A 14385-nucleotide genomic window follows, 5' to 3' on the forward strand; every position below is an offset into this window, starting at 1 on the left:
ATTAAGAAACTTAAAAATATTTGGCGAACTTCTAGGACTCAAAGTATATGATAGTACGAATCATAGATAAAACATCTTTCAGAAATTAATAAACGTTGATATAAAAAAAGGATCTTCATTCGCGTCTCTGACTATATCTTTTTTACCAGAAGATTGAAAAATATTGAAATTCGTGAGTGGTCCTGATTCAATGATCAAGTGTCACAAATAATTCTGCAAAACGACCAGATCGATCATTCCCTTTCATGGAAATATTACATTCAGATATTTCCAAGTATTACCATATAATTAAAAATCGCTGGGCGAATACTGTGAAAAATATTCAACCGGGTTAGGAGTCGGCAAACCTATTAAACGAAGACCGGCTTAAGGACAATTCAATTTAGTGGGCGGATTTAAATAAAGAGGCGAACTAGGAGAGTAACTGCAATTACCTCGCACGGACAGCTGAACAGCATACATCATTTTGGGCTCGGTGTTCACCTGGCATTCGTACTTGCCGGTGTCTGTCTTCCTGGCGTTGTCCAGCCTGAGCGTCCACGCGTCGCTACCCGGTGTATGCTGAGGCCCGAATCTCGTATCCGAGCTGAACAGAGTGTTTCCCGACGTGAGAATGTGGAGGTCCTTGCTTCTCATCCAGGACACCTGAAACAAGATCGCGCAGGACGTTGAAAATACATCGTAATGGAATTACCATCGTGTTAAACACGAACCTGCCATCAGGCCATGCAAATGCTTCTTAAAATTACTTTTCTAGTTTAAGAAGATCAACTTTGAGTTAATTTCAGCCATTGGAAATTAACCTAAGAGTATCCACTAAAATTTACTGTCGTCAATTTTTTCCAGAATCTTGACACGCTTGGTCGATAATCGCTTAAAATATTTCCCAGTAATTTTACGGACTGTCTTTGGATAAAGACTTGCTTGCCTTTTTCAGAAAACCTACGTTCTGATTTCTATGGTAAATTTTATGCCTCGATCGTCGATATAAGTATTTTAGTACGTTTCCGAATAATTTTATAAATTGCAATAATTTTTGGTAAGATATATGGATAAAGGTTTATTTACTTAAGATATAGATTTGCAACAATGTATTTTCTGGAGGCTTGAACGATCTTCTGTAAAGTTTGTGGATGAAGACTTGTTTGTTTCAAAAACAACTCATTTTTATCTCTTTGATTTTCACACTTTAGTCGTCGACAGTTCCAGTGTTAAAATCGCAATTTGTCGAAACGAGAAACAAACAGATCGATCGACAAATGCAAGTATATTTATTGAAGCGAATGAATAAAAGCTCGCACAGCAAATGAAGAGTATTAATCTAGCCGACATAGATTCGTCTGATATGTACGACTACAAATGCGGTTTCCTCCCTTAAAACTGGAGCCATAGGAATGCACACTTGCGCCCCGTAAATCAGCGCTCTGTTACGACTTATTTCCTTTCCGCCTCGCTACTTTACACCCGTGTTACGAGCAACGTAATACATAACATAGTAACATGTTACGACGTCGTTACCTTATGGCCGAGATAAAGGATAGAGACTGTTAAAAAGAAAGTTCGGCCGCGAAGAGAAAAACAAGAGGAAAAGGGTGGAAGGGAGATACGTATAGGTGGAATTTAATGGAGCGACGCGTGAAAATCTCTATCGTTTGGAGAGAAAAGAACGAAGAGAAGAGAGAAGAGAACGAAAGGGAACCGAGTGGAAAGTTCGTATTTCCTTCGCCTCGTGTTTCCTTGTTCTCGAGCGAAATTTTATTTATCAAGACGAAACGCCGGGTCGAGACGAGGCGTCATATTATTTATGCTGGTATAATTTTATTATCCAACGGCGTAAACCGGAGAGACTGGTTCAACTATTTTTATCGTTTGCAACAATAACGCCGAGTAATTTAAACGCCAGTCCGAGTTAATATACGGTGCAATTACTCTTTCTTGCCGTGGAAAATAAAATCGCTATTTTCTTATGTCACTGGCAAGCACCATTAATAAAACGCAGCAATGAACCGGTCCAGCAGCTCCACGTTCCATAGTTAGAGCCACCTTTGACATATCTTATTGCTTCGGGCTAAATAATTAATCCTCCCCATCCTACTTTCCCACTTTCACTCCACAGTTCTGCTTAGGGGCGAGGGGAGGGGCCGAGCAAATGGGAGTTTACTGATTACTCAGTTAAATTCACGAGTTTCTCAACTCGCGGACTATTTCTTACGAGTTTCCCCGTAACTCGGTTCATCAATTCTTATGAGTTTTCTTCCTGAACACCGGCTACGTTCACGTGAAGAATTCGATCCTTAATTCGACTTGTTCGGTCTAAAGCGGTCCAAAGGTACTTGCGCTTGGCAAATATATCTTCGTCAAGATCACCGTCCGCGTTTCTTCCAATTCGACGCTTCGAACGCGATGGCGTTTTCAGCTTCATGAGAAGCTCATTGGGTAGATGTTGAATATTCGTAGTTCGCTGAAAAACGACTTAATTCGACAAATAACAACGCCTCAATGATGCACGGTGCTCGGGCTAGTTGATGTACCGAAAAGACGCGAAAATCACGATGGAAGGATGCAAAGTAGTCTCTATATAATTCCTTCTGATTATCCATTCCCTTTCGCATTTTCGTTCGTCTTGTTATGAGCAAAAGTTTCTGCGACCCTTGACGACAAGTAGCACACCTCTAGTACCGAGGATGCTTCAGAAAGCTGCGCCAGCCTTTCCTCTCGGTGCGATTAATATTTCGCGCGATTTTGACGGCACGAAGTTTAAAGGGCCAAAGGGAGAGGGTGAAATGTCAACGTTCATGGCAGCTGTCGAATACGCTGCTTACAATTAATATTTCTCACGACCTTGTAGACACGATCTTGAGCTTAAAGTCTTTGAAGATTGAATATGATCAGCGAATATTGCCTAAACATTCGATAATACTTCGTTGAATAGACTTAATATTATAATTACGACTAAGAAGTATGCTCGTTATACTTAATGTTTTTCACAATTTTCAAGCAACTGAACTTAAAAACATCGTGGTAACGATCGGGTATGATCAGAAAATGCTGAGCTTATCCGATAACTCGACGATAGTTCGTAATAACGATCAAGTACGTTCGTTACAGATAATATCTTTCACGATCTTGATGATAAAAAGGTATAAAGCTTCATAGGGCCAAGAGAAGAAGGGTGAAGCGATAACGATTCGATAACGTGGCAACGATCGAACATATTCGTTGCAATTAATATTTTTCACGATCTTGAAGACAAGTAGCCCGAGAGCCTTAAAGGACGAAAAGAAGAAAATGAAACGACGTCGAAGACGGAACGACAGTGGCTCGTGGTAACGACCGAGTATGGTCAGTGAACACTGCTTATCCGATCGCTCGTATTTCTCAACGTTGGACGGGGCAAACGGTGGGATATTAGATATCCGGTTATCGGGCTGCAGTCATTTCCGATCTGCATCCAGTTGCCATTTTCCCATTGGTCGTTTCGCGAGAATGTGAGAGGATAAACGATCGGTCTGAATGATTTGTTTTGGGACAAGGGAAAGAGAAGAATGTGAGAAGGGGACGAGGAGGAAAAGAACGGTCGAAATGGCATGGAAGACGAAGAATCTAAATTGCGATCGTTCTGCGCGTGGCCTGGCGATTTTTAATAATGTCGTAATATCCAGGCAACGGAATCGAACCCGGTCCGCGACGTTTCGTCGCGAGACGGTGGGACGCAATAATCCACCGATGACAAAAAGAGGTACTAGTCCCTGCCTCGGATACATTCAGCCAGCCGTAGATTTATCGCCGTTATTAAAACAACCGTGGCGATACGAGCATCAACCATGCTCGCCGGACGAGCGTAGATATTATTCAGCGAGAAGAACAAAAGAAGCTGGGATTAATCGGTAATTAAATCGACGCTGGGAAAACCGTAACGCTTCCGATATGCTTTTTATGCACCTTCTTCCACGGTATCCTACTATGGGAATCTTTTTTCAAACAATAACGTGGTGATAAGATACAGATGCAATCTGGTGAATCGGTAACATGTATATTCATCGAAGTTTATTTCCAAGTCAGATACTACAATGTTGTTAGGAACGCTTGAAGTCTCGAGGGATGCAAAGTCCGATGGACACACGGTTTTCGACGCTGTAAGACCTGTTTTCAATGGTTCATCGCTGTGAAATCGCTGTGAAAGTAAAGCACGAATGATTATATTGGTGAAATTGAAGAACAATCTGAACGTTTCCAATTAATATCATGTAATTTCTGCATACATTTTCCAAATTGTTTTCGGTATTCATCAATACGATGATGGTAGTCGATTAAGTAGTATTAGGTTGTCCGGAAAGTGTCTTTCTTTTACAGACACGCCTTTTACAACAACGCATCTTTATACAAACATGAAACCTAATCTGTCGAACGTTGTGATCTTTAGTTTGATGGAACAAAATGGATCATACGTAATTCGACGAAATAATATAAAACGGAAAATGTTGTGCATCCATTATTTCCTTATAAAACGAAAGAAACTTTTCGGACGACCTAATAGTAACAAAGTTAGCGTAACTTCAAAATGTTTCATGTATACCTTCGCGAGCCTGTAGTATCTTCGTGTCTGCTATTTAATTTCAATCTTCTCTCCACAACGACAAACCCAAGAAAACAACCATTTCAGAAATCCATGCTCAAAATTGTTCAGGCAGACGTCGAAGGTAAATCGATGCAGGCCGCGCAGGTCTGCTGGAAATCGGCTTTGTACATAACGAGAAGAAAATTCAGCGCCGCGTGCGGCTGATTTATACAATAATAACGTAAGCAGCACACGGCAGAGCGTAATGGTCCACGATGTGGGGTGGGAAGGCGGAATGTGAGCGGTGGGTCATAACGTTAGGGGGTGAGAAGAATGTACGGCGTGGCAGGGGCTCGGTGTATCACGGCATTTGGTCGTATGCCAGTTTACTCGAGTATACGAGTCGGATGGCACCAGAAATAGAACTGGCTTTGAGGTCGCGGCACGAAGAGAGCAAAAGATGGAAAAACCGTGGCTGGCGAAGGGGTTGGTGTTTGCTCGCGCGGCTGGCGGGGAGACAAAAGGACGAGGCAATATACGGAGCCGGCATAACCGCTTTCATCTGCTACGTCGACACAGACCAGGGCCGGATAAAAATGCAACTCCTACCAAGCCGTTTCATCGCAACCTTACGAGCCTCTCTGCTCGTTCCTGGCGCTTCTCCTCGAGGAAAGAGCTACCTTATGGCCACCATTCAGGCAACACCGAGCGACCCTACGTTTGGCTCGGCAGATCGACCGTGCCACCGACACGATTCCCTCTGCTCGAATGTTTCTTAAATTAGACCACGTTTCCGCGTCGCCGCGAGATCGACCTGGAAATTTTCAGCACTGCTTGCAACAATTTCAAGCGTCGCTTCAACTGTGTAACGTCCGTTCTCTTTGCGTCAAAATGAACCTTCCTCCGGGATAAGAATTCCGCCGCGGTATGATTACGAAATAGAGTTCCATTTGCTCGAAACTACGTCGGCAAAGTTTCATCGAATGAGCGATGTTTAAGTTTTTAGTGTTTTTATTTATACGTTTATATAATACGATCTTGTGCTCCGACAACTGTGTCAAAATGAGTCTTTGGGCCTGAGATCGTATCTGAAATCTTCGAATCTGAAATCTGATAAGAATCTGTTTAAATGTTCGAGATCTTGTCAAAGTTTAGTTCAATTCTGATCGGTCGATAGTGATATTCTACAGATGATTACTTAGATATCCTATCGATTATATTTTTGATGGAGCGTGTCAATGAATTTAAAGAAGTGTAACTGTCGGGGTGAAACTAAGAGAGAAGAAACTGTGCATCTATGTTTTGCAACGATCAGGTTTCGATTTTCCTTCGCTTGATTAACAAACTCAGCGACCAGAGTTCGATTGAAATTTATTACTCTGTGATTTACAGCTCTCGTCACATTTTCTTTATCCGGAAGATTCAAGATTCAGAAGATTCAGAGATTAATACAAAGTTGAAGAAGCATAGTAAGATAGTTCACAGGAGCTTGAATTGATCAAGCTGCGGACTTTGAAAGTGGTTTTCGAAAATTCGTGTCCGCTGGAGATGAATGAAATCGCGGATCCGGAAAGCTCGATAGATTTTGCTTGTATGGCGTAGCCTGTATTGTAACAGGTGGTAGAAAATCCGAGGAGGTGATCGTACTGTGAATAGAATTTGTTGGAAGACTACGTTTTCAAGAAAGTTAGGTTTATAGTTAGTACAGTGTGAATGTAGTTAACCGGGTCCCTGTGACTTCAGAGATTGTTGACTCTGAAGTAATAATCTCCGGGTTTAATCTGCGTGAAGACTCGATCCCGGCAATTCTAGAACAAACGTTGTTCGTGCGCGAACTATTTCGATTTACTTTCTTCCTTTAATTTACCTCTGTGTTAAGGTTCTGTATTCGTTTACGAGGGGAGATTGAAAAAGTAACGAGGTGTCGTTAAATGCAATTCATTGGCGTTCATGCTTTCGCACGCGTCCCAACACCGGAACACCTCGATCTTCCTGTTAGAAACAGACAAGGAAGTGGCTCGATGAATAAAGTGTAACTTCCTTTCGGCTCCAATTGCCAAAGTCGAAACTGAAAGTTGAGGAAAAGAGCCGAAGTAGCAAAAACGTTCGATGAGCTTTGGCGCTTCACGATGAACCATCGAATCGTACAAACGAATCGCTGTTCTTTGGTTAAATTATTTATTCTCTTTTTGTCGGTCGTAAGAAACGATAAGAATTGCGCTCGTCGACTTCCTTTTGGACTATGCCAGCCATTATCCACACTTTTGAATCGAACCGAGTCGATTCTGCTTTGGTTTTACGCTTCGCTGAAACTTTTCGACGAATAAAAGCCAGCCAGATAATTTCGCGAAACGCGTCTTTCTTCCTATGAAAATAGTTACCAAGTGTAAGTTTTAGTTTGTTAATTGCTCTATCAAAGAATTATATATAATGGAGGAAAACATTGAGTTTGGGGAAAATTGAAATACAATTAAGAAGACATATACTGATTCGAATGAACAAAGACACATCACTGATTGATATGAAAAATTTTTATTCAGAATAATTTATATTTATCGATAGCGTTTATCTGGAAGCAACATTTATTACCAAATATCGTGATATAATTGCAAAGAAATATGTATCGATTCAGGTGGTCCTACTTGATTAAAAATTTCCATATGAAAATAATTTACGTCATAAATTTTCATTTAAAAATAATTCAACTATCGACATCGTTTATCTGGAAGCCATTCGATCACTGGACGAATAACAATTTCCAATTTTAACAAAGTGAAAGAGGCATTCTGTTTCGTGTGTGTATCGATGTGAATTCTGTTTTTAAAAATAATCTTCTATAAAATGAAATCAATAAAATTTATCATAAGTCGAATAAAATAATGCCTGCCACTGTGTTTAAACATAGTGGCAGCACAGAGAAAGAAGTGCATAATTTTTTGCGTCGACCAATACGAAAATGCTTGCCGTCCGTTTTTTAATCCGATTTCGTTTATCGAGAAAAGTCGAATATCGTCCGTGAAAAAAATTGCATCGCCGACGCGAAAAACGACATACACAGCCCGTCTATCCGTCAAAGCGGATTACGCGAACCGGCTAGCGCTGCTCGTCCGTGATTTTTTCCAGCTTTCGACAACCACGACGCTTTCGAAATCGTCGAAGGTCGAATAATTAACTCGTCGTATCGATTATAACTTGGCCGTTCACGGAGAAAAGAGAATTCGCTCTCTCAGTTTTACGTGATTTGCATAAATCAAACTCCTTCATTTATTAATTTCTCGTGAAAATTTTGTCTTTATGAATATATCGTTGCAATTTTTCACTTGGGAAATTAACGATCGGTTAAAAAGGAAAAAAGGAAGATTTGATTAACGCGAATCGAGTGGTATGAGAAGTTGATTAAAACGTCGATTCGATGGAACGAAGAAGGTTGTTGTTATCTGGTTAGCTTCAATTTTTTAACGAACACATCGAAGCCATTGATGAGAAACGTGGGCGCGGCATATACCTGACTCCGACTAACCTAAACTAATCGGTGACCAACAAGGTTCCCGGGTCACTGAGCTTTTATCGATTACCTTTCTTGCGTTACACGTTGCTTTGGCCTAGACGATAATGCCGTTCGATTAACCACGCGCTTCTGATATCCTGCTCAACTCGAAATCGCTCGAGGAGATTTCAAAGATTATCAAGAAACGCTACATATTAATTTCTCTGACTGAAGCAAACCCAACTTACTTATCTAAGTTTACAAATCCTGTAAAAATCATTCAACAACTTTCTGAGAAAATAATGATGTTTTTAGTCCTCGACAAAGATTTTTCTTCTAATTAAACAAAATCAAAACCACGTATCTATGTAGATTGAAAAATACAATAAAAATCATTCGACGAATTTCTAAGGGCCCAAGATGATTTCAACTCGTGCATGAAGATTTTCTGTCTAATTACAATAGAACAATATATTTAAGTACAATAAAACAAAATATTGTATCTACAATAGGTCTCAAAAAAGATCAAACTGACAGCTGAGTTTCGATCTTCGATAAAGATTTCTCCGTTTTCTGATCTCAAAAAGATAAGACATCGACGAGTTGCTTCGAGTTGGTCATAAAATCAAAGGTAGAAATACGAACACGCGTCCACGTGATCGAAGGTAATTAAAATACACGAGGATCATAGAACTGGCAGACCATTTGCATACACGCAACCAGCCATAACATTTAATGATAGGATTGTTCTAATCATCGAACCCAGTCATATTATTTAGCAAACGCGATTTAACATATATGATAAGCTATAAATAGTGATAAGTTCAAAATAGAAATGATGTACTGTTCCCAGTAATAGTAATGGATACGTATGGTCAGTATTTTACTAAAAGGTCTCAAAACCCAAAAATTACTAGCTTAATCGTAAAACTAAAACGTTCTTTAATCTTCAAATGTATCAGTATATAATCGATATTTTTTTACTTGAAGCATTTACAATTCCAAACCTATATATGCAGGAAAATTTACTTTTCCTAGCTACGTCAATATTCTGACAAACCGAGGATACATTCTCGCCTTTCGTTGTGTGCAATCAATTGGATTTCGCTGTGTAAGTTGCCAGTGGATTATCGTCTCGTGAAATTCACGTTTGAAATTCCAGAAAAATAAACGGGGAATTCCGTGTTTGGAAAGCTCGGAGTTATTCAGAGCGTGCGGAGAAGACGTTACGAGGAAAAAAGAAGAATTTACGATAAATTACGTTTTCATCCGAGTCACGGCTGAAGTTTGAAAGCGGCTCGAATTATCGTCATCGTCATCGCTGACATTCCGTTTCCTTCTCCAGAAAGCGCTCCATTTCGTGAGAATTATCCTAGCCGCGGAGTAACGCTCGCATCTAGGCCATGAATTTATCATCCGCGCGGCGCAATCTCGCCGCACTACTCCTCCTTAAGGCGTGTATTAATTTTTCAAGAGGCCGGCACGCTCGCGATTTCATAATTCACGAGTCTAAACAGAGGCTAATGCGTCTGCAACAAACGAGGCTACATAATTATACCAACGCAGATCTATTTCTTCGTCTTGCCGCCTTTCCTTTATTCATTTTTTCCACCTTTTGCCTCGTGGCTAGAATATAAAAGGTGTATCGTGCAGTACTTGATAAATAAAAGGGCCACGCGCTCGTCAGTGCGATTCAGTTGCGAAAGAAGAAACCTCTGTGAACGCGATGAAGAAAAGAACGCATCTTTCTCACCTTGCTCGTAAAGAGAGTGCAGATTCGGTAAACGCAACGAAAGGAAGGAAAAAGAGAAGGCAACCTAACTGTCGACGTAGTTAGAGAACTAACTTCATTAGGACATCAAAGACGCCTTGCCAACGCGTCAGTGGGATCGCGTCGATACGCGATGATAGAAGGAAAAGGGAAAGACGCTACAATGAAGAAACGAAAGGGAAGGAAATAGAAAAAAGAAGTGTCGTAACCGTAATTTGCCCGAAGCTCGGAACATGAAAGTAGCAGTAAAACGAAGTGCGTGCAGTAGAAGTGGATTGTAATTGTCAGACATATGTTTCGACGAACCATGAAGGAAAGTGTTATGCGAAATGTTCTTGGAAATGTATATTTTCTTTGTATTTGTTTTACGCAGAAGTTGAACATCACCCATTACGTTTTCTTATATTATATATGATATCTTCTATATAGTCGCTCATGAATGTATTTGATGCATGTATATGATACATACTATAGGAAATTTTTATAAACATAAAATATTTTAAAATTTCATTGATTCTCTAATGAAACACGATTGTCATGATTACGTTGGTAAAATTTAAGACCAGTTTAAAAATGTATATAAAAGTTACGAGATATTTGTTACAAACATTATATGATTATATATTTGCAAAAGGTTTCTACAGGCGCGTAAATATTTTCACGAGCTACAGTAATTTGTTATATTGGAGGAGAAAAAATAGCGTGAAAATTCAATTCTAAATGCAATTACGTATTCACCGCGCAATCAATGCATGGAAAAGGCGTGAAATGAAAGGAACCTGTGTGAGCTCGGCAGGAGAACAAGTTAGCTGTGTAGCAACCATGGTTTCCGAGGAGTTTAGGTGGTTGAACAGCGAAGTAGTATGGCTGCCTGTCGGGTAAATGGAGGGCACAAGGGGCTATGCGTGCACCCTCGCGACTCTTGCATTTTGCATACTGATGAGCCCACTTTCAAGCCACTTCGCCTCCCATTTCCTTTTTTCAACGTTTCCTTGTCACTTTTCGAGTTTCTGCTCCCTTCTGTCTTGTCAACATTACGCCACCCCTTGACAATCGCCACGAGGATAGCAAACAAAATATTCTCTCTTCTTTTTTCGTTGAAAAATCCCTGCAATTTTTATTATTGTGTTTCATTCTATTCTGTTTAACTGTTTTACAAACTATCTGTCTTTGAACAAATGAAATTGCATCAGAATGAAGGGAGGTGGAAAAATGTTTCGGATTCAATTGCATACGAGAATTTGGAATAGTCACCCTTTCGCACGGCTTTTGTAACGCATGGCTCTTTCATAACAACGATATTTTGTTGTTTGACATTGCCATGGGAACACGCGAGATTGTTATGCGGTGCATTTATGCGAATAATACGATTGTCAAAAGCCGAATCTCGCAGCTTTTACAACCGTCTCTTGCTGTTCTACGTTATTACTATTTCGTCAGTTGTATTTCGCGCGAATATGCTGACACAGTAACTATGGTCCACGACGAAACCGACGACCAGACGCAGTAGTAGTGGAACGTCCTAGTCAGCCATCGTAGCCACTGAGTTCTCCTTCTGTTGTTTCGTGCGATATTTCCCAAAATTATCATCTCCTTGATAAGGATGTTTTAAATAACCACCGAGGACACTCTTAACTCACTTTTACGTAGTATATTGCCTACATACACTTGCGTATATTTTATATACCTTTATAGCTTCGAGGAAGTTTAACTCGTTTAATATCTTGCTCGAAAAAATAAAGAGCTTTCATAAAGTCGAGATATTTCTAAATTAATTATCAACATTCAGGACGTTTAATTACTAAAATTAATCGCATTTTAAAATCTTCATAGTCTGCTATTCAATTATGATAGATTTAATCTGAGATTACACACAAGTGCATGTTAAGTTTTTATTCTCTTGTCACGCGAAGGTACTTGTAAGTTGAAACCAATTTCAGTAGAAACAGATGATGTTAGTCAGCTGCTACTTATTCATTTCCCCTCCTTTCTATCGAGACCGCGAAAATACCTGGAAAAAGAACCACATTTTCTTCCTGGGACTCATTATTTCGGCTAACCGATAATTTCCTCTTTTTTCTTCGCCAGATAATGACCCCTGACAAATAGGAATTCTCGCGTAACCGTCCTCGATCGATTGGAAAGCAACCAGGAAACTTATGCAGCGATTTCTACGCGTGCTTACTTTGTCGGTCATTTATAATGACGACCCACTTTGACATGTTTAGAATTGTCCCCTCACTCAATAGTTAAGATATCGGAAGATGATATTTTCTTTTTCAATGATGATCAAGTATCGAGTGAGCTCTTCGCAAATTTAATTTTAATTTTAACCACTAAATTACATATGTAATGTGACAATGTAACTTATCACGTTCTTCACATAAATTCTTCTGTTATACTGGTTCGCTTCGATCAAGTGAATAGAAGCAAAATGATCCTAGATTTATATCATTAAAAAGTTCATAGTCACAAGAAATGGTTATAACAGTTAATCTGATACAAGAAAAGCAATTCTCTAATTATCTTGAGTAATCTAATTCTCATTTTCATTTTCCACAGAAGGAATAATTTCTTTGTTTCTTCCTGTCGTGTATCAAACAGATATCGATTATTGATTCAAAGTCATTCGAGGTAAAGAGAAATATAAAACCACGTGAACTTGGTGAAATGAAAAATAGGGAAAGAAACGATGAAAACGGTTTACACGGCAGAACGTCATTCGAGCGAGATGTAACGTGTCCGGGCTTATTTTCCCGCGTTGCAAATTGTACGATCTGGGGAAAAGAATGAAAGGTTGTCGCCTGATTGCTCCGCTGAGCAAATCCACGAATGCGTGGATGTCGAATTTCGACCAACTCTGGCCAACGGTTGGATGCAACGCAGTTGTCGTAAATTCGAAGAGTCATCTCTCTGGATTCTCTACTCTATTTTTTTTTTTCATCCTGTTTTACGTAAAAATGTGGGGCAAACAGAGGATCGACGTTAAGAGCGCCAGTTATCCAGGTTTTTCGTTAACAACGAAACGAAATTCGAACCAGCAACTGGTCGATATAGTTGTGGAAGAATCTCCGTTGTCATTAATCAGCGAAACGAAGTGGTCGAACGTTGATACGAGCCGGGTTTCGCCAGTATTTTTTGAGTAATGAGGGTAATATTTACGTTCGGTTCTGCGGTGAGAGACGCTTTTCACAATGGGAACACAATCGACACGCTAGAGGATGAAAATTGCGTGTCGACCAGAGAGATGGAATATCCGTCGGTCCGCCTATGAATTTTTATTTTATACGCTTTCAACGTTTTCGCTGGAAATAGGCTACAATTTTTCTGTCCCGGCCGGTAGGTGGACATCCGGTCTATCGATGACGTTTTCCACAATACCGAAAAGCTGATGATTCCATCCTGTGACGTTGAAAGAGCCGAATATTCTAGCTTCGAAATAACAGGCCCAATTTTTTCCTTTCTTTCTCTTTGCTCTATGATTCGTTATCCTTTCTTTTTCTTTCAACTCCTTTCTCTCTTTCTTTATTTCTCTCCGTTTACGTCTTCGACCTTTTTCACGGTGCTACCTACGTCCAGCATTACGTCATCCAGCAATAATATGAATAATGAATATCTTCCATTTCATAACCCACGGACATTATATTCAATCAAAAATGATCACGTAATATCGAATGTCAGTATCAATTACGATCAATCATCGGTATCCAAACAGGTGCATTAACAACGTTGTAAACAGCAGCCGCTGTTTTATCACTGGTAACTTGTTGATTACTAATTTCGATGGCTCGCTGCTGCACGTAAAATGAAATAAAACTCGGAATATTGATTCTGTCACAGGCGTATCTTTTTCATTAGGCATCCCAATTTCCCGCGTAATTGTCGCGTTTCACATAAACCAGCGGGTAGTTAATTTAGTAGTGGAACGAGCAACGAAAAATAAAATTCATCAGAGAGAAGTGATTGTAGTTTCGAAAAGGAATCATCGATAGGGTGAAAAAATCGACCAGGCAACGTACGCCCGTTTGCAAAATGTTTGTCATTTGCTATTCACTTGCATCTTCGTAGTTGAGGATCTCTTCTAAGATCCAGCATTAATTATCACTGACGAAATTCCCTCGGCTAAGTCCACTAAACCTGACTTAGGACAAACTCCGTTCCACTTTCGTTTCAAATTTAAGCAGGGCTTCGAACTCGGCTTAGTATACTATCCTATTCGGTACGTGTAATTCAGCACTTGGTGAAGCTACTTTGACGCTGAACGCGGTATCGAGTTTCATCGAGAACCGGTCGCGATCCAGAAAGATGATTACGTTGGTCTATTATTATTTGTTTCGCTTTCGAGGAGCAGTGTTGCGAACTTTTATACACGTTCAGTCATCTATCCTCCACCCATTCACCTATCCTCTGTTTCTCTGGATGCGTTCGAAAGCACAACTTTAATCTGCAACTTCTGAATTTTCAATTAAAAACTTTTTCCTCTGGCAAAAGGGTGATTGCTGAACGAAAGGGTTTAAAGTTTCCTTTCAAGGGTTAAATTAATTCAGAGAATATAATGTTCTGCGAGAG

At 39.9% G+C, this 14385-nt stretch overlaps 1 protein-coding gene and 1 long non-coding RNA gene across 4 annotated transcripts in view; one reads left to right on the forward strand and one right to left on the reverse strand.

Moving 5' to 3' along the window:
* The window catches only part of LOC117216343, a 109694-nt gene that overhangs the window by 20155 nt on the left and 75154 nt on the right, over positions 1–14385 (reverse strand). For all 3 annotated transcript variants that reach the window (XM_033462993.1, XM_033462991.1, XM_033462992.1), the window contains one exon: positions 435–645. In XM_033462993.1, the coding sequence (XP_033318884.1) occupies positions 435–645 (211 nt within the window). The remainder of the gene's footprint in view (positions 1–434; positions 646–14385) is intronic.
* Positions 1–14385, forward strand: part of LOC117216346 — an 81964-nt gene that overhangs the window by 11641 nt on the left and 55938 nt on the right. The window lies entirely within an intron of this gene.

Source organism: Bombus bifarius, unplaced genomic scaffold (genome assembly GCF_011952205.1).
Source record: "Bombus bifarius isolate JDL3187 unplaced genomic scaffold, Bbif_JDL3187 scf7180000010271, whole genome shotgun sequence".
NCBI lineage: Eukaryota > Metazoa > Arthropoda > Insecta > Hymenoptera > Apidae > Bombus > Bombus bifarius.